At 40.3% G+C, this 19,644-nt stretch overlaps 1 protein-coding gene across 1 annotated transcript in view; it reads left to right on the top strand.

Moving 5' to 3' along the window:
• CYP19A1 (cytochrome P450 family 19 subfamily A member 1) overlaps nt 1-19,644 on the top strand; it is a 69,440-nt gene that overhangs the window by 42,067 nt on the left and 7,729 nt on the right. Inside the window, exons 4-8 of the mRNA XM_089690555.1 lie at nt 1,328-1,504; nt 9,002-9,116; nt 9,225-9,339; nt 9,895-10,057; nt 15,804-16,045. Of these exons, the coding sequence (XP_089546681.1) occupies nt 1,328-1,504; nt 9,002-9,116; nt 9,225-9,339; nt 9,895-10,057; nt 15,804-16,045 (812 nt within the window). The remainder of the gene's footprint in view (nt 1-1,327; nt 1,505-9,001; nt 9,117-9,224; nt 9,340-9,894; nt 10,058-15,803; nt 16,046-19,644) is intronic.

Below are 19,644 nucleotides of genomic sequence, written 5' to 3'. Positions count from 1 at the left end.
CTCTGTGCAGGTCAGGCAAGTTCCTCCACCCCAAACTCACTCATCCATGTTGTTATGGACCTTGCTTTGTGCACTGTTGGAACAGGAAGGGGCCATCCCCTAACTTTTCCCACAAAGTTGGGAGCATGAAATTGGCCAAAATGTCTTGGTATGCTGACTCCTTAAGAGTTCCCTTCCCTGGAACTAAGGGGCCAAGCCCAACCCCTGAAAAACAACCCCACACCATAATCCCCCCTCAACCAAATTTTACACTTGGAACAATGCAGTGAGGCAACTATCATTCTCCTGGCAACTGCCAAACCCAGACACATCCATCGGATTGCCAGACAGAGAAGCATGATTTGTCACTCCAGAGAACACGTCTCCACTGCTCTAGAGTCCAGTGGTGGCGTGCTTTACACCACTGCATCCAGCGCATTGAATTGCACTTGGTGATGTAAGACTTGGATGCAGCTGCTCGACCATGAAAACCCATTCCATGAAGCTCTCTACGCACTGCTGTTGCGCCAATCTGAAGGATACATGAAATTTGGAGGTCTTTAGATATTGACTCTGCAGACAGTTGGCGACTTCTGAGCATTGTGCGCTTCAGCATGCGCTGACCCTGCTCTTTTGTTTTACATGGCCTACCACTTCAGGTTGCTGTTGTTCCCACTTGCTTCCAGTTTGTTATAATACCACTAACAGTTGACCGTGGAATATTTAGTAGCAAGGAAATGTCACGGATGGACTTATTGTACAGGTGGCAACCTATCACGGTACCACGCTTGAATTCACTGAGCTCCTGAGAGTGACCCGTTCTTTCACAAATGATTGTAGAAGCAGTCTGCATGCCTAGGTGCTTGATTTTATACATCTTTGGCCATGGAGGTGATTGGAACACCTGAATCCAATGATTTGGAGGGGTGTCCCAATACTTTTGGCAATACAGTGTATGTATGATGATCTCACAGTCCATTGCAACAGTGGCTTTCTGGTTATTGATAGGTGATGTATAAATACAGCACGTTAACTATATAAAATGAGTCTCTCACTGATTTAAATCATTCTATAAAATACACACAGCCATTAGAGTTACAGAATTACAGACATAGCTTGTTTATAAACTGTTTATACTGTACTGTGTGTCACAAAATTTGTTACATGAAGCTAACGAAAAACCACTAATGAACAAAATCTGCAGGAAAGACAGTTAATTATGGAAAATTGTATAGCTGTATATTGAATTAGTGCCTCATATCCACTAACTGGTTTGGAAGTATACAGCAATTAGACCTGCAATAATTACATAGAATAGTTTCTTACTTCTCTAGCCTTCTCCTTTCAGCTCTGTCTGGACCTGGACTTATCCAGACTACAGAACACTGTATGAAATCCACCAAACGATTCCTGGCAAAACTGTCTGACGTCACTGATCAACTGGGGAACGTAAATGTGCTCAAGCTCATGAGACTCATCATGTTTGACACCTCTAACAACCTCTTCCTAGGAATTCCTACAGATGGTATGTAAGCCAGAACATCTGTACTGAACCTCACAATAATTGTGTGCCTGTTTCACAGCTCAGCTTTCACACTTTGCTGCTCTGGACATGCTTTAGTATCTTTCCTAGAAAATAATGGAACATCTCCAGGGGGTCTTCAGGGTCTCTGGTGCTGGCCAACATTTTCTATGGCAGGTGCCAGTGCATGTACAGAATAGCAGGAGTGGAAAACTAAGCTATGGGATTGAAGTAATCTGCTATAAGACTAAATATTAAAAATATGCATAATCTCTAGATATTTTTGATCAAGGTTAAGGAGGTGCCTAGATTTTTTTCAAATAAGCACTGACAGTGATGGGCTTTGGACGGGAGATATATTGCACCACTATTTGGGCGGTGGTCCCTTTAAGGGAGTTCAAGAGATGTTTTAATTATTTAGGGGTTCTCTCCCATGCAGGATGAGGGGTTACAGGGTAGTGCAGTTGGTGAGAAGAGGACTGGTTTATGGTTCTTTCAGAATCTGTAAGTCCTCATTTGGAACCCAGAATTTGGAGGCTCAGAGGCACTTTGGTTGGGAAAAAGCCTCCAAACCCTGATTACAGGGTCTGTGGTCCCAAAAGAGGTAACCTGTCTGTATCAGAGTCCAGAAAAAGAAGAGGAAACAGCCAGCAGGTATCTGTCAGATAGAGTGGAGTGGTCACAGTTATGAGCACATGTGGACTGTTTGGCAACTGAGAGTCTGTTTTCTGAACCCCTGCACCCTTTACAGAACCCTGAAATAGACAGGAACCCTTAACCCTGGTATGGGATTGTATTTTGGCGGTGAGCCATCATATTGTTTTGCATGAGACCAGGTTTATGTATTGTTTACGTTATTTTTTCTTAAGAAAGCTGTTTCTTTTGCTTGTTTTGTGAAGTCCAATAAAGACTGTTACTTTTACAAGTGGCTGGATAGTGATTTTGAGCTTTCCATGTTGCAAAGTGCATTAACATTACAAGCATCACTATGTTCTAGACATATTGATGCAAGAGGAAATGTGGAACATAAAAACTGTCTGTAAATAAATTACTAAAGGTTAATAAATATAATTATACAGAGCAGCAGGCTAATACATGCAAAGGAGACAGGCATATTTATTAAACTGAAATATGTGTGCTTCTATTAAATCTCACTTGTCAGTTTTTGCCTCTGCTGTTCATGGGATTTATGCTGTTAACAGCCCTGGGAGTTGGAGAAAAAGGTTGGTGTGTAAAGATGATGCTAAAATGCTCACTTGCGCAGCAGTGAAGGTGTAGCTTATATGTGCAGCAGGGAGCAAGTGGGATCAAGCACAGTGGGTCTTCCTTAGGAATCGATGTTAAAGTCATTGATTCACTCTTTGAAATGGTGAACAGTTTAACAGCCATTGTGGACAATTAAATGAGTTTATAGAGCTGCACAGCCCAGCTACTGCAAAAGATTGTGTCGTTTTTTCTTTGGGATCTTCATGGAGAATTCAGAGGTTGGGCTGGTGGTGGGCAAATGCAGCTTATTTTGGTGAATCTGTGGTCAAATCTAGGTGGAAATATTCTTTTTGACTATGGCAAAATGTTTTATGTAATTGAGTTAGTAAAAACTGCTTGGTAAAATTATCATCTACCATTACTTAACTACTCAATGAACAAAGATGTAATAGGTAAATCCTGCAGGACTTAAAGTGTTACTAAACCCATGAGCCTGCATTCACTATATCTGGTCTCCCACAGTACACAGAACATGGAAATGCAATTATTTTAGTAAATATAAACTGCTAAATACTTCTTCTCATCAGCAGTATATAGCAGTCTTGTGACTTCTATCAGTGTCTGCCTGAGCACTGGTTAATCTTGTAGGAGTTTTCATTCTGCTCTGACTGTTCTATGAGGCTGCATAACCCTTGATCCTCTGTCTGGACAGTGTTGATTGGCACCATCCCAAAGAAAACAAATCTCTATCAATAAACACTAAACTGAACATGTGCAGAGTGACTCCTAGAGCTATCAGCAGATGGATTGGGGACAGTAGAAGAAAGGGAGGATCAGAGAAGACAGGATCAAACAACCTTCTGCAGAGGATTAACCCCTTAGGTTCCACAGTAAGTATAACAAGCATGCTGTACTGCATATATGGACTGATTTCACGGTTGTGGGTTTAGTAACACTTTAAAGCAATATTAAACCTAAAAAGCAAGATTTCAATATATTGCAGCTTAACAATCCTTAAATATGAAGGCTGTATTTGTTATCTTTTTAACTCTTTTTTTCACTTGCTGATCTGACCAGTAATACACTTCCTGTGTTAAGGGTGGCTTCTCTATCTATGGAGGAGCAACAGAGTCACCCTTAGACAACAGCATTGCAGCATTGGAGAGGGTTGTGTTAGATGGGCTATTAGATTTAGAAGAACCTTACATAAGTGACTAGCAAATTAAAGTCTAACTCCCCCCAAACACTCTTTAAAAAATAAGTATGGACTTGTAAAAAAAAACACACATTTATACTCACCTAGGTGGATGATGCTGATCACTCAGTTCTCCTCTCCGCTATGACTGTTAGTCACCATCTCTCTGCTTTGCCCCTCCAGAGGGCCAGGCTGTGGGAGGGTAGGAGGGGCTGGCTCAGGCTCTCGGCGGATCACTGAGAGGCTGGGCCAGCTGCCGCTTGAGACTTCTGGGTGGATCCCAACCATATGGTCAGAATCTTTTCAGAGCCTGGACTGGCTCTGCGACATTAACTGGCAGCGAACTTTAGCCCACTGTCGGCTGAAAATGGGTCACAGGAGTGCAGAATGAACTGCACTCCTGTGACCTACAGAAGTATAGCCAAAATAGCTTTGGCTATACGTCTCCTTTTAAGCAGGTACAGTAACTTTTTAATTTTGGGATAAAATAAAGGTTTTGTATACATGAATAAAAACTGACCAAGCACCCTTGTCAGTGTCAATGGTTTCTCTCAACCCTCTAAATTCCACTTTGGTTGCACAGCTTGGTCTTTTAAAGGAAAATGAACAATAACAGCAGGATCAACAAATAAAAAAAAAAAAAAAGTTACAGGAGGTTCTCAGAAAAACAATAGCTGCTTGGTTAATGCTGGTGACAGACTGCATCATATCTGTAATTTTTTTTGCCTTTATTTCACATTAGTTAAACCTCCACATAGTGCCTAATATGCAGTACATTTCTCCTCATCCCAACAAGCTGTCTCCCACGCGTGCCCTATGCTGGGACCCTTTCTCAGTTTCATAGTTAAGGTCCTGGCCTGAGTCCAAGAGCCTCAAGAGTCTCATTCATAGACACAATATAAGTATTTTGTTACATAGTAATTAGTTACAGCTGTTGCATGCAGATAGCTAGATGCTCATCATTATCTGCAGTGAACCTGAAATGCGTATTGTTTTTCTTTTTTCTGAATAGAAATAATTTCCTATTTTATCTTTTCTCATCATACTAGCCCTGTCTGAAGTGAAATTGAAATGGCATGTGGTCATCTCATTAGCTCAGTCCTACACAGTGCAGGAACTGGCAGTGGCCATGTGCAGGCAAGAGAGGCTCATGTTCTATCCGCATCCCCCCCCCCCCCGCTTCCTAGCAGAGAACCCAAGATGGGGGCCTCTTCTGCCTCTGCCTTGGCCTGTCCCTGTGTGCTCCAACTCTGAAGTCAGGGTACTACAACCCATGAAGTCTTATATTTACTTTTGTGTGATTGAGGATGATATTCTGTAGTAGCTCGACCTCCCATCTTTTATTTAATTAGCTGACAGCTCAGTCCTGCTCAATGCAGGAGATGGCTGTGGTTATGTGAAGGCAAGAGCAGCTCATGCTCTCCATCTACCGTCCCCCAGCAGAGCACCCAAGGTGGGAGCCTCTCCTACCCAGGGATGAATTTAACACGAGGCAAACAAGGTGTTTGCCTTGGGCAGCATTTTTAAGGGGGTGCCACAGCCCCCCCCTTCCCAGGAGAAAAGACTCACATGGCAAGTGACAGAAGAAGGAACCAGTGGAGGCACTGCCTGAGCTCCACCATGGGATAGGCGAAAGGCTGCAGACCTCTGGAGGGTGTAGGTAGAGGCTGACTCTTGTTCTCACACAAGGACAACACTGGGGAAGGCTGGTTGATTTAGTTCCGGAGAGGTGCAGAGGATTGCTGGAAGAACGCATCTCTCTGTCTGTGGCTCTGGGGATGGTCGGCTGCTTTCTCCTTTCTCTCTCTTTCTTTCTCTCGCCCCTCTTTTTTTTAAAAAAAATTAATTGGGCTTAGGGGGAAGGGGAAACCCAATTTTTGTCTTTCCTAAGGCAGCACAAAAACAAAATACACCACTGCACCTACCTCTGCCTTGGCCTGGCCCTGCATGCTCTGACGTTTATAGTTCTGTGTATAAAATTTACATAGATTTTTCACTGCTAGAAACAACAGGCATTTTTCATCAGATGGTAGGGGGAGATAGCAAAAAAATAATCTAGTGCTACAACTGCTGAAAATGTGTGGCCTTCATTTATTACCCTTGGTATCCTCTGCAAGTTGAGGTTTCCTTCCCCCCCCCCCCTCCCGGCACATTTGTCCCTTTTTCCCCCCTTCCCACATTTTTTTCTCATTTTTTTTTTTTCTGCATTGTCAACATCAAAAATGTTTTTTTGGACAAAGAGCATCTGGCTTGTCACCCTGGCAGGCAGCCAGCTTCGAAACTTTGGTTGCTCGATATGGGGACCTTGTCTTTTTGTCATTTATTAAAAATTATATAAAAAATGTACAATTAAGGCCTATATTATATGTAATTTGTTATATTAAAAAATCCAATTATTGTAGTCTATATCTCAGGTCTTTGATTTTTTTATTTCTCTTTGTTTTAATGTTTTTGTTGGCCTGTATATGCTCCCTCAGCTGTGTCTGAGCTGCCTTGTGCTGATTAAAGTGGCTGTACACTAAGATTGCTAACCCATGTCTTTTGCAAAACAAAGAATGTAAAAAAAAAATATTGCAATATTTAGCCGACCGAAAAGAAGAAAAAAAAATTAAAACAGTAGTAAAAAAAGATGGGCCCCAGGAAGTTTAAGTCATAATGTGCTTGTATGTACCGCATACTAGCACATTATGATAGATTTACCTGAAAACGAAGACCTCCGGGAGCACGCTGTCACCACTGTAGGTGCTTCCATCTTCACCTGATCTTCCTTCCGGGTTTGCGGCTTTGGAGGTATAAATGTCCAAGTCGCGATGACGTCACTCCCAGGCATTCATGCTGGAGTCGCTGGGTATGCCATTCCTTCAGAGCACATGCACCAATGATGTCAATGGCTGCTTCTAAAGTAAACATCTCCTAAATGGTGCACGTTTAGGAGATATTTACTATACAGATAGGTAAGCCTTATTATAGGCTTACCTATAGATAAAAATCAACCAAAGAAGTTTACTCCCACTTTAGGCCCAATTCCAGAAAATCTGAAAAGTCTCCCTTGCAGTGTGGCTGCGTCTGCATTGCAAGGGTTATCTGCTAATTTAGGTCTAGACAAAGCAAAAGCACCTTTACTTACCTGATCTTCCGCTCCAGCCATAGACTGTCCCTTGGCATCCTCACATCCAATGGAGGGCTATGGGCCCTGCATCAGTCTTAATGATTCCAGTGCCTTAGAACACTGGAGAAGATGCTGCCAAAATCAGTCTAACAGCATAAAGGAATGGAAGATCAGGTAAGTAGATCTACTTTTTATGGCCCCTAGACCTACATGAGTAGTTAACTCTTGCAGTGCAGGTGAATCCCACTGCAAGGGAACATTTTCAAGTTGAAAGAAAGAATGAAGGAAAGAAAGAAAGAAAGATAGTTCAACTATTTTATTTTGTTCCCCTTATAAACACTGCAGAATATATATTCAAGAATGAAGAGAGAGCTTCAGAAAACCACTTGTGCTAAATGCTTATGGTTTCTAAAGTGTATCAAAGATAATAAAATACAAAATAATAATTAGAAGTATCACAAAAAGAGTCACGCATTTTATAATGAAGTACAATCAATAGAATTAAACTTAAAGTTTACCTAAAGGCAAAACTTTTTTTTTGTGGTCTATGCCCCTGTTGGGGAGATTCACCTTCTCTTATTGACCTGTTTACCATTATCACCGAAAGTGAAAGTAAAAGTAAATCCTGAATTTTGAGTTGTCCCCAGAACAGGAATAGTAGGGATCTTCCAATGGGAACATTAGTTCTGGTAACCCTATGACAACCAGAGATTTCCTCACTTTGGAGGGATTTTCTGTCACTTCCTGTTTTGGCTGTGGGACCGGAAGTGATGGGAAATCTCCCCGATGTGACTCAGTAAAAATGAACCTTGCAGGGTTCTTACTCTATCCAAAAAGGTTTGCCTTTGCTTCTACTTTAAAATACCACACATATAAAAGGGAAGCCACAATCTGACTGCTTACCATCCTTGATATTTAATATCCAAACCTTACAGGTTACTTTTAGACTTCATTTTCAATCAAAATGACTTAAGCTGAATGTTCATATGAAAATTCTCATCACATACCATAAAGCCAACAGAGACCTGATGAATGTCATTTGAAAACAAACAATGATTTCACCCCAGTAATGACTGGAAAATCATAAGTATAATCTATAAACAAGTCTGCTAGTGTATGGTCAACTTTGGGTATGATAATATTTTAAAAGAGAAGTACGGGCTGTATAAAAAAAAAAATTATACTCAACTATGTGGATGCAGGACCCAATGCTGCATTTGTCCCTTGCTGGCTCTGTCCAGAAAACTGAGTGATCAAAGACCGTGATCACTCAGTTCTCCCCCTCCATTCTGAGTAGACAGCCAGGACTGTCAGTCTCCAGCTCTCTGCTCCCCCCCCCAGCGCTCATTGGAGCACTGTGCTGTGGAGGGGGAGGGAGGGGCTGGCTCAGGCTCTCGGCAGATCACTAAGAGGCTGAGCCAGGTTCCGGTCCAGGATTCTGGATGGATCCCAACCATATGGTCAGGATCTTTTTAGAGTCTGGACCGGCTCTGTGATGTCAGCTGACAGTGGGCTTCAGCCCGCTGTCAGCTGAAAATGGGTGACAGAAGTGCAGAACTAGCTGCTTTGGCTGTGCTTCTCCTTTAAAAACCTAGTCATTGTCCATTGTCCATTGTAGAGATATTTGGTGGAATCAAACTCTGCACAGTTTGTTTGCAAAGATGTTTCAACTGCAATGCCCATATTTTTATTGAAAATTAGCAGTATCCATACAGAATGACAGCAACTCATATTCATATTCAGTATCAAAATCAATACAGAAGAATACCTAGTTATATGTTATCTGTTCCTTTGTTGATTGTTCATTCCAAAGATACGTTTAAGCAATTTTAATTTCCCCTCAATGTCCATTATTTAGGAGAGGATATAGTCTTTAATTTTATTTCCCTGAGCTGAGATCACAATATTGTACATAAGAAAATAAATTGCATGTGTGAATGTTTGGACATGGCTTACACACAGTTTAATTGTACATGTTGGTTTTTTTCAGAAAATGAAATTGTCCTGAAGATCCAGAAATACTTTGATGCATGGGAAACCCTTATCCTGAAGCCTGACATTTTCTTTAAATTTTCCTGGCTCTACAAGAAATATGAGAAATCAGCGTGAGTTCTTAGTGTCTAAACAAAGGTCTTCCCACAGTGAATGTAACTATACCAATTTAAAAATAATTACACCAGTTCTGAAAGTAATCTTATTTTTGTGTCCCCTAGAAATGACTTGAAAGAGGCTGTTGAAATTCTCATTGAACAGAAGCGGCAGGGGCTTTCAGCTTCAGACAAACTGGATGAGCATCTTGATTTTGCTTCTGAGTTAATCTTTGCACAGGTGTGTAGAGTTTAAAAGTAAAAAAAAAAAACATGATTTAATGGGCTTGATTTACTAAAAGCAAATAGTCTGTTCACTTTGCAAGTTAAATTTCTCTTTGCAAAGGGAATTTTCCCCAACCTTAGCAAATGTGATGAGGCTCTTCTGACTATCAATCATGTTCAACCTTTGAATATTCTTTACAAAGTGAATTTTTTTCTTACATTCACTAATATAAGGGAAAATACCCTTGCAAAGTGAACAGCATGTTTGCCTTTAGAAAATCAACCCAAATGTATTCCAAGAGATCAGCATAAATCCCATCCACTCAGTAACTAAGTCCACTTGATTCAATCTGAATAATTTGTGTGAAGTTAAGCTACCTCCTTGAATCACCATGAGCACAGCTAAAGAGGCAATGTGAGACCATCACTTAAATAATTTCTGTCTAAGAAATCCTCGATGAGAGTGCAAGCAAAATCCTACACAAAAATACAGTATTATAATTTATTTGTTCATTTAATAAAAGGTGTCAGTGATAAAGTGTTATTGAACTTTGAAGTTTTTCTGATGTAGAATCATGGAGTACTAACAGCTGAGAATGTGAACCAGAGCATTGTAGAAATGTTGATTGCTGCTCCAGACACAATGTCCGTGTCGCTCTACTTCATGCTAACCCTGATCGCTCAGCATCCAAAGGCTGAAAAGATGATCCTGGATGAAATCCATGCTGTTGTTGGTAAGGATTATCATTGTTGTACAATAGAACATTCATTTGTTTCATAAATATATGGATACAACACAATTTTTGTGGATAAGAACTCATTGGGGTTGAGTTACTAAAGGCAAATAGACTGTTCTCTTTGCAAGGGAAGTTTTCTTTGCATGGGCATTTTCCCCAGAGCTTTCTTTTTTTCCTTTTTTTTTTAATAAATGTTTGTTAGAACATCAAGAAAGCAGTTCAGTGTCATATGTGTTACCAATCATATATAAAGTAACATAAGAGAGGCACAACTTAGTTTAGCACCAAATGTTTGAGAAGGCCAAGAATGATAGCAATAACATAGGTTATAAAGTAGGACCACAAATGTAACACCCATAATTACATGTAACAGTATTTGTTGTCAAGTTTTATCAGTTAATAAGTCAGGGAAAGGGAAAGGGAAAGAGGGGGATGAAGAAAAAGTAAAGAAAAAAGAACGGAGAAGTGGGTTGAGAGAAGAAGAATGTCAAGGAGCTATACTTTCCCAGAGCTTTCTGAATGAGGTGAAGCACTGCTGCCTTCCTTCATCCAGCCATGTGTAAGCAAAATGTTGTTTTTTTATTTATCTTGCACATGATTAGCTATTCCTTGCAAAGTGAACTTTCACCACATTCACTAAACTCTGAGGAATATTTCCATGCAAATTATAACTTTCCTTACAATGTGAACATCCTATTTGCCTTAAGTAAATGAACCCCATTCTCTGTAATTGTAGTTCAGTTTATTACAGATCTTTTTGGGGAATCTCAGCCTTCTATATTATCCTCATTGTTGTCTGCTGGTTGTAAAATGCCCTTTTAGTACAATAGCTTTTATTTTTCAATAGGTGTTTTATTTTTATCTTTCAGCATCTGAAACATTCAAAAGGGGGGCAGTGTTTTTTTCAGGCATAGCTATCTAGCTAATAAAGTTGAAAAATGACTGCTGTCCATCAGGTTTCACATCTTGCATCTCTTTCAGCTGTGGTCCAGAGGAAGGCAAAATAAAACCCTTAGGCATCTGTTGACAATTCTCTGTGGCTTTTTTTGTCAACTCCCTGGATCTAAATATTCATCTATTAGTCTCATTATTGTGTCTCCAAACATTATTGTGCATTCCTCAGCTTGATCACTCCTTTTATAAAGACCCCCTTCCTAAAGTGAAGAAAACCCTTCTTTCTTTCATGCCCAGATGACGTTCCATTGTCCTTTGCCCAGTCCCAGAGGTACAAAAAATATTTTCAGAATCTTCTGACCTTCACAATATGTATGCATATAGATAAGTTCCCTCTATGGCATCATTTTTCCAAACTGATTGTACTCCATTATTTCTAGTCTTTGATTTCTTTTACATTGAATGACAGGCAAACTATTGGAATAACAGAGGCTAAAGCTGTGAACCAAATTAGCTCATGAAGCCTCAAGCCTCCCTCCTCATATTCCCAAACTGCTTCCTGGGCACCAGACTGCCCTTCAGTCTTCCTGTCCCAGGCCAAGGTTCTAATTTTCTTCTTTGGGTCCTTTCCTCTGAAGACACTAGCTTGGTGCTGATTAATACATCAGAGGGCCACACACTTAGGGGTACTTGTTCTGTAAACATTGTTTGCTGGGATGACATTCCCTGTAAAGAGTGTACACATTTTTATATGGAAACTATAAAAATGGTGTACTGGGAGAAACAAATCATAAAATATAAAAATGTAATTATACAGAAATGAAAATATACAAATGGTGTACTGGAAGCTGTAAATCATTCAATGTGTGCAGATATCTAGTATCCTTGAATTGTCCCACTTCAAGATTTCAGTTCACAAGATCAGTTTGCTCATTTCTAATCATCATTTAGAAGTTTGTTGGAAGTGGAAATCAAAAAACTATTTTTTTTATTTAAAAACTATGTTAAATTTAACACTAAAAGCTGCAAAAGTGACTTTGTCCTATTTAATGACCAATAAGTGCCTCAAGGTGGCCATTATGTCACATTATATCTTTCTAATCTTTGTGTTGTCATTCAAATGCAATTCAGTAACAAAAGTCCAGTTTTGTTCTGTTTATAAAAAGCTTGTTGCATTTCTTTACATACATTTAAAGATTGTAAGCCCAGTTAAGGATAAAAGCCATACAAATATTTTTGTTCTTTAAAGGAAATGTATTGTATCATAGAGGAATGTTTCCATCTCTCTAGTAAAAAATAATTATCTAGTAATGCAACAGAGGAAAGGTACAACTGAGCACCTCCACCAAAGACCATCTTTCTTAGCATGGTTCATTTCAGACTCTACTTTAGATCTACACCTTACATCACTGATGCCATCCATGAAAGTTGAGGAGCTGTTAGTAGTGAGTCCCAGAATCTTTCCCTCCTTAGTAAAAAAAAAAGTATTCACGATCAGAGAACATCTTTATAAATAGGAAGTAAAAATATCTGGGTTTTTGAAGTGTGCATATTTGTCAGATGAACAAGATCCTCACCCCACTTTTCTCATTTTGGATAGTGTAGGGGAGGGTTATTATTATTATACAGTATTTATATAGCGCTAAAAGGTTTGCTCAGCGCTGTACATTATAGTGGGGGACAGTACATGAGACAATACAGTAACAATACAATACACGAGGGGTTCGAGGGCCCTGCTCTTTCGAGCTTACAATCTAGGAGGGAGGGGATAGTGGTACAGGAGGAAGTGGCTGTGGGGGATGGAGTGGTAGGAGGAGTGGAGGAGATCGGCTGTTAAGTGAGGGCGGGGTAGGCTTCCCTGAAGAGATGGGTTTTCAGGGTGCGCCTAAAGGTGAGGGGGGTAGGTGACAGTCTGATGGATTGGGGTAGTGAGTTCCAGAGGATGGGGGAAGTCCTGGAGAAGTCCTGCAGTCGGGCATGCGAGGTGGAGACCAGGGAGCTAGAAAGTAGGAGGTCTTGTGAGGAGCGAAGATTATGGGTAGGGTGGTATTTGGGTATCAGGTCGGTGAGGTAGTTTGGGACAGCGTTATGAATGGCTTTGTATGTCTGTGTTAGTAGTTTGAATTTAATGCGTTGGGCAATCGGGAGCCAGTGGAGGGAATGACAGAGGGGGGTGGCAGATGCGGAGCGGTTAGTAAGGTGGATGAGTCTAGCCGCTGAGTTCAGGATAGACTGAAGTGGGGATAGTCTGCGACGAGGTAGGCCGGTGAGAAGGGAGTTGCAGTAGTCCAGACGTGAGATAATAAGGGAGTGAACGAGTAGTTTAGTAGTGTCTGGGGTTAGGAACAAACGTATTTTGGAGATGTTGCGGAGGTGGAGCCTGCATGAGTTTGCCAACGATTGGACATGGGGTTGGAAGGACAGGTTTGAGTCTAGAGTGACACCTAGGACTTTGGCTTGTGGGGTGGGACTGATGGTGGCATTGTTGGTCATGATGGAGAGGGTTATGATCCCTGTTGGGTTGTTTTGGCCATCCCTGCTCCATTGATGATATATATTTTTTTTAAAATCACAAATGACATTTATTAATGTTGAAGTCATACAAATCTCAAAATGACAAAGCATATACAGAATGGTATCAAAGACTCAATCATTAACAAACCGAACAACATAATAAAGAAAACCTTCCAGTGCTATCACTTAGACAAGAAATCCAAGAGTTTCTGCAACATTACAGAGATAACATGTTACAATGCAGTCAGACGACATGGTAATTTTTTCATATACAGGACAATAGGCGTATCCCCACAACAGTAGACCCCCAAGAAAAAGACAGTACCCCGCCCCCCACCAGGGAATGCAGGAGAGGCATAGGTTAGCTTTGAGAAAGTAATAATCAAATTACAATTGAATGTAATTACAACAGCCTATGTATTATTAGATCAAAAGGGGCTAAACCATGAGTGGCCAACCAAGCATCCCAAAGTTTCTCAAATTTATCCAAAACACCCTCTATGCTGGTAAACTAAAAAATCATATCGTAAAATAATAACCATATGCTACTTGCAGTCAGCAACAGTGGGAGGAGTATCCGAGGTCCAGTGCATCAGAAGTGCCTGTAACAAGGCTTTGGAAAGGACTTCTAATATAAATGTATCCTGCGTTACCGAGTCTAAAATACCCAAGAGGCACTGCTTAGGATCCAGAATTAAATTAGTTTGAAACACAAAATTAAGGGTAGTTACCACCTCCTCCCAATACCTATGAAGTTTTGGACATCTCCACAACATATGTATCTCCATGGTCCCACTTGCATCTGCCACATAGGGGGTCCTGACATAGCCCCATCATGTACAATTTTGCAGGAGCGTAATGAACCGTAAGTAGAATATACAATTGAGAAATGCAATAGGAATCCAATAACAAACTAAGATGTACGGAATACAAGGCAGCCTCCCACTGGTCATCCTCAAACGTCCAACCATTGATGATACTTTCCTTCAAAAGAAATATATTATATTCCTCCAACGTGAGGCAATCACTGGTTTTCACCAGAGTCACCAGAACTAGTGTCCCTATTGGAAGATTCCCCTCTTTTCCTGTTCTGATGATAACCCAAAAAATGGGATTTTATTTCACATTCATGCTCGGTGATGGCAGTAAACAGGAAAGGGACACAGACAGCAATACAAACATTTAATTAGTATAAATGTTTAAGAATTATTGATATTGGTAATTTTTTTTATATGTGTTTGAATCTAGAAACATGAGAGGAATGACAGTAGAGTTTTTCCATTACCATGTAAAAAAATTACAAAAAAGGCAATGTTGTTTGTGTGCATAGGGAGCTTTTAATAATGATAGCTTATAGTTATATATAGTTACTGTTTTGTAACACTTCCACAGAAACAATGGGGGAAATTTAATACATTCCTTACAACACTTTTCTGATGGTATGGCCTTTAAAATGGGCTTTTCCATATTCAAAAAACCCTGCCTCCAGTTTTGGTAGCTTTACCAACTTGTTCAGTGTATTCATGTAGTTCTTAATAGTGCCACTTTTTAAAAAAGTCACTATGTCGCAACCAAATTAAAAAAAATTACCTCCAGTTAATACATAATGAAACTGGAAATAATAAAACCCAAACTAGGTGTACAGAGACAGGCAAAGTGCCTGTCTAGGTATTCTACTGTGTAACTGAGCACCATGTTTGCCACCACTAACTCCTACTTTTCCCACCTGTTATTGTTTGTAAAGATTCTGTAGGTTTCACATCCGGCAGGTTTCTAGCAACCAGTGATGCTGAGTGAATGGAGCCTGATGGGAAAGCTAAGGGACTAATTCCTCATCAGGTCTGCTCACTATTTTTAATTGACAGTGCTCACTGGGTAGATAATATGGTCAGGATCAGACTGCGTATTAGCATGGTTTTGCCCACTGCCTTCTGTCAATCACAAGGGGATCTGACCTGAGAGGGAACTAGTGTATCTGAATCTCCATCAGGCTCCACCCACCCAACTACAGACCTACAGAAACAAGGAGAGAGCCTCAGCTGAACTAAGGACAAAGTTGCCGTATGGACGCTCTAGTTTCAGTGTGCCACCACATGCAGTGCTGGCAGCAAATTTTTGTACTTCTTATCAAACAAATACATTAATTTGTCACTTGCATTGACATTTTTTGCGTGGAAGCTTGATGGAATTTTAAAGAGTGTAGTAGAAACACTTTATAAATTCCACTGAATGTGAATACGTTCTCAGACTGTCTTTAGTAATGGATTTGCTATGGATGCTGTAGGTGTTAAGAAAGTTATTACATTGTCAGCACTTTTTCTGTATGTATCACCAGGTGACCGGGAAGTACAGAGTAGTGACATGCCAAACCTGAAAGTTCTGGAGAACTTCATCTATGAAAGCATGAGGTACCAGCCTGTGGTAGACTTGGTCATGCGCAAAGCTCTGGAGGACGATGTGATTGATGGTTATTATGTGAAGAAAGGAACTAACATCATTCTGAACATTGGCCGCATGCATAAAGTTGAATTCTTCCCAAAGCCAAATGAATTCAGCCTGGAAAACTTTGAGAAAACGGTAAATCATAAAAAATGGACCAAATCTGGCATTATGGGGTTGATTGAAAAGATCAAAGAGGGGATATCCACATTTGATTGGATGTTTGTAGCAAATAGAGGTACAATACACAGTGGGGTTGATTTATTAAAGTTACATATCCTGTTCACCTTGCAATGGAAGTTGCACTTTGCAAGAGAATTTTCCCTAGAGCTTAGTGAATGAAGTGAAGCTTTGCTGACTTCCATCATCCACTCATATACATTCAAAGTGCAACTTAGCTTGCAAAGTAAATAGCCTATTTTCCTTTGGTATATCAACCCCAAGAAGTAGATAGGAGCTGATTTAGTAAGTCACTTGTCATAGTCTGAAAACAGAACTTTACTTATTTTTGGACCACCTGAACTCTTCTTATAATATGTTGGTATGCACATTAAGGACCTTGTTGCTCTATCACTGTGTCTGCCATCTTCTTCCATTCTTCTTCTGGGCCTAGAGGTCTCCTTCCTCTCCACTGACCAGTCATGGATGATGTAACTCCTGCACATACATGGGAATTATAAGGTCCTGGCAGCTGGCTCTTACTCCTGGCAGATACAGATGCCAGGATTATACACTGAGCTGAGCATCCAGGCATTTAGTGTACAAATAGAAGAACTTTTCAAGCAGGCAGGGATAAGGGATGTTTTGCTGATAGAGATATTCAGAATCTCTTCTGCCATAAAAACCTACGTGCTGGCATTTTTTTCCAAATGAGACTTTAGTTTTGTTTTATTATTTTAATATCATGTATTTTTTAGCAGTAACACAACCAGCATATTGGTCTTATATCTAGAAACCCCACGAGAATGTAGAGATTAAAATGAAATCTTGTGACCAATACATTTCCTGGCAAACAGTTTATTTTTTATTAAAGCTGTCTTTGCCAAGTAACGGCTAATGTTAAAGAACCGACCAGAATATATATGCTGTCTCTATGACATTTCAGCAGTTTAAGAGGAGTTATTTGTGGAGATGTGTGAAATCTAGTGTTTTCATTTCCCATAATTTTAGTGGGGTGGTTGCTCTTCATGGTTTTTAAGGGTGCAGTGAGGTTTTTATTAACTCCTGAGGTTTCTACAGATTCAAATACAGATTCTCCTTTGGATGTGTTCTGCCAAAAATCAAATTAAAAACAGACATTGGAGTCAGTGGAAACAGACAAGAACAATAAAAAAGTAAAGCATCAGTATTTAAATGAAGATTTATTATACATACACAAAAGAAAAAGATACCCAAACACAAAAAATACTATAGGGTACTTGCACACATTATTGATGTATGAACATCAGACTTTCCTGACAGAAAAAAATCACGAGGATGGGCTGTATAGGGCTTGTGTGTGTTTGTGTGTATTTGCACATATCTACGCATATGCATACACACATGTAAATATTATCTAGCTTTGTTTTAGCAATGGAGTGTGTCCTATATGCGTATTTGTGTATATATGTGCATACTGACCAGCAGCGCAGATTTCTGTATCTATTTATTTTTACTGATCTAGACACAGCATGTGATTACGTACCTGTGGGTACAGGTGCATTGAAAACAATGGCCTGCATTTACATCAGTAAAAAAAATCCCCAACCATATGCTTAAAAATACTGCATTTCTAGGCAGCAGTGTGCAAGAGGCCTTGAGAGGCATACTTATAAAGTAGTGGATGCGGCAATCACCAAACATTTACTATAGTATTCACCAGTGATTGATTCACCACCAGTGAATTTTTTTTTAATAACATCCAATGCTTTATAGATATGCTCCTAGATGAATGACACTACCTAAAATACAGGCAAAAAAAACTCTAAAAAAAAATAATACAATAGTAAATATTATTACCTAAGCAGCCCAACGAGCGAAATTGAGAATTTCGTTTTGTGTATCCTGTAGGTCTCCTATATTATATGCATTGCTACCAGTGTTAGTATACTTCCTATCACATGCCAAATGTATATACAGTGAGGAACAGAAGTATTTGAACACCCTGCGATTTTGCAAGTTCTCCCACTTAGAAATCATGGAGGGGTCTGAAATTCACATTGTAGGTGCATTCCCACTCTGAGAGACAGAATTAAAAAAAAAATTCAGGAAATCACATTGTATCATTTTTAAAGAATTTATTTGTCTTACACTGATGAACATAAGTATTTGAACACCTGAGAAAATCGGTGTTAATATTTGGTACAGAAGCCTTTGTTTGCAATTACAGAGGTCAAACGTTTCCTGTAGTTCTTGACCAGGTTTGCACACACTGCAACAGGGATTTTGGCCCACTCCTCCACACAGATCTCCTCTAGATCTGTCAGGTTTCAGGGCTGTCGCTGGGCAACACGGAGTTTCAGCTCCCTCCGAAGATGTTCTATTGGAGTTAGGTCTGGAGACTGGCTAGGCCACTCCCGAACCTTGCTATGCTTCTTATGGAGCCACTCCTTGGTTATCCTGGCTGTGTGCTTCGGGTCGTTGTCATGTTGGAAGACCCAGCCACGACCCATCTTCAATGCTCTGACTAAGGGAAGGAGGTTGTTGCTCAAAATCTCACAATAAATGGCACCATCCATCCTCTCCTTAATACAGTGCAGTCGTCCTGTCCCCTTCGCAGAAAAGCACCCCTAAGCATGATGTTACCACCCCATGCTTCACAGTAGGGATGGTGTTCTTGGGATGCAACTCATCCTTCTTTTTCCTCCAAACACGACGAGTGAAGCTTAGACCAAAAAGTTCTACTTTGGTCTCATCTGACCACATGACTTTCTCCCATGCCTCCTCTGGATCATCCAGATGGTCATTGGCAAACTTCAGATGGGCCTGGACATGTGATGACTTGAGCAATGCATGATTTGAAACCATGACGGCGTAGTGTTCTACTGACAGTGACCTTTGAAACTGTGGTCCCAGCTCTCTTCATGTCATTGACCAGCTCCTCCTTTGTAGTTCTGGGCTGATTCCTCACCTTTCTTATAATCAGTGATACCCCACGAGGTGAGATCTTGCATGGAGCCCCAGCCCGAGGGAGATTGACAGTCATCTTTAGCCTCTTCCATTTTCTAACAATTGCTCCAACAGTTGATCTATTTTTACCAAGCTGCTTGGCAATTGCCCCGTAGCCCTTTCCAGCCTTGTGGAGGTCCACAATTTTGTCTCTGGTGTCTTTTGACAGCTCTGTGGTCTTGCCCATGGTGGTAGCTAGTGTCTGACTGACTGTGGGGTGGACAGGTGTCTTTAAAGAGCTCAGACAGGTGCTACTAAGTTAGATTAATGAGTGGAGTAGAGGTGGACTTTTTAAAGGCACAGTAACAGGTCTTTGAGAGCCAGAATTCTTGCTGTTTCTTAGGTGTTCAAATACTTATGTTCAGCAGTGCAAGACAAATAAATTCTTTAAAAATCATAGAATGTGATTTCCTGAATTTTTTATTTTAAATTCTGTGTCTCAGAGTGGAATGCACCTACAATGTGAATTTCAGACCCCTCCATGATTTCTAAGTGGGAGAACTTGCAAAATCGCAGGGTGTTCAAATACTTCTGTTCCTCACTGTATAGTGGAACATGCACTAATAGCAGTTGCAGAAAGTATTATTTCA

This window comes from Staurois parvus, unplaced genomic scaffold (genome assembly GCF_062004578.1).
Source record: "Staurois parvus isolate SC_StPar_1 unplaced genomic scaffold, SC_StPar_1.0 ptg000533l, whole genome shotgun sequence".
In the NCBI taxonomy this organism is placed as follows: Eukaryota; Metazoa; Chordata; class Amphibia; order Anura; family Ranidae; genus Staurois; species Staurois parvus.
The sequence above is the reverse complement of the archived record's forward strand: the minus strand, read 5'-3'. Positions and strand labels throughout refer to the sequence as shown.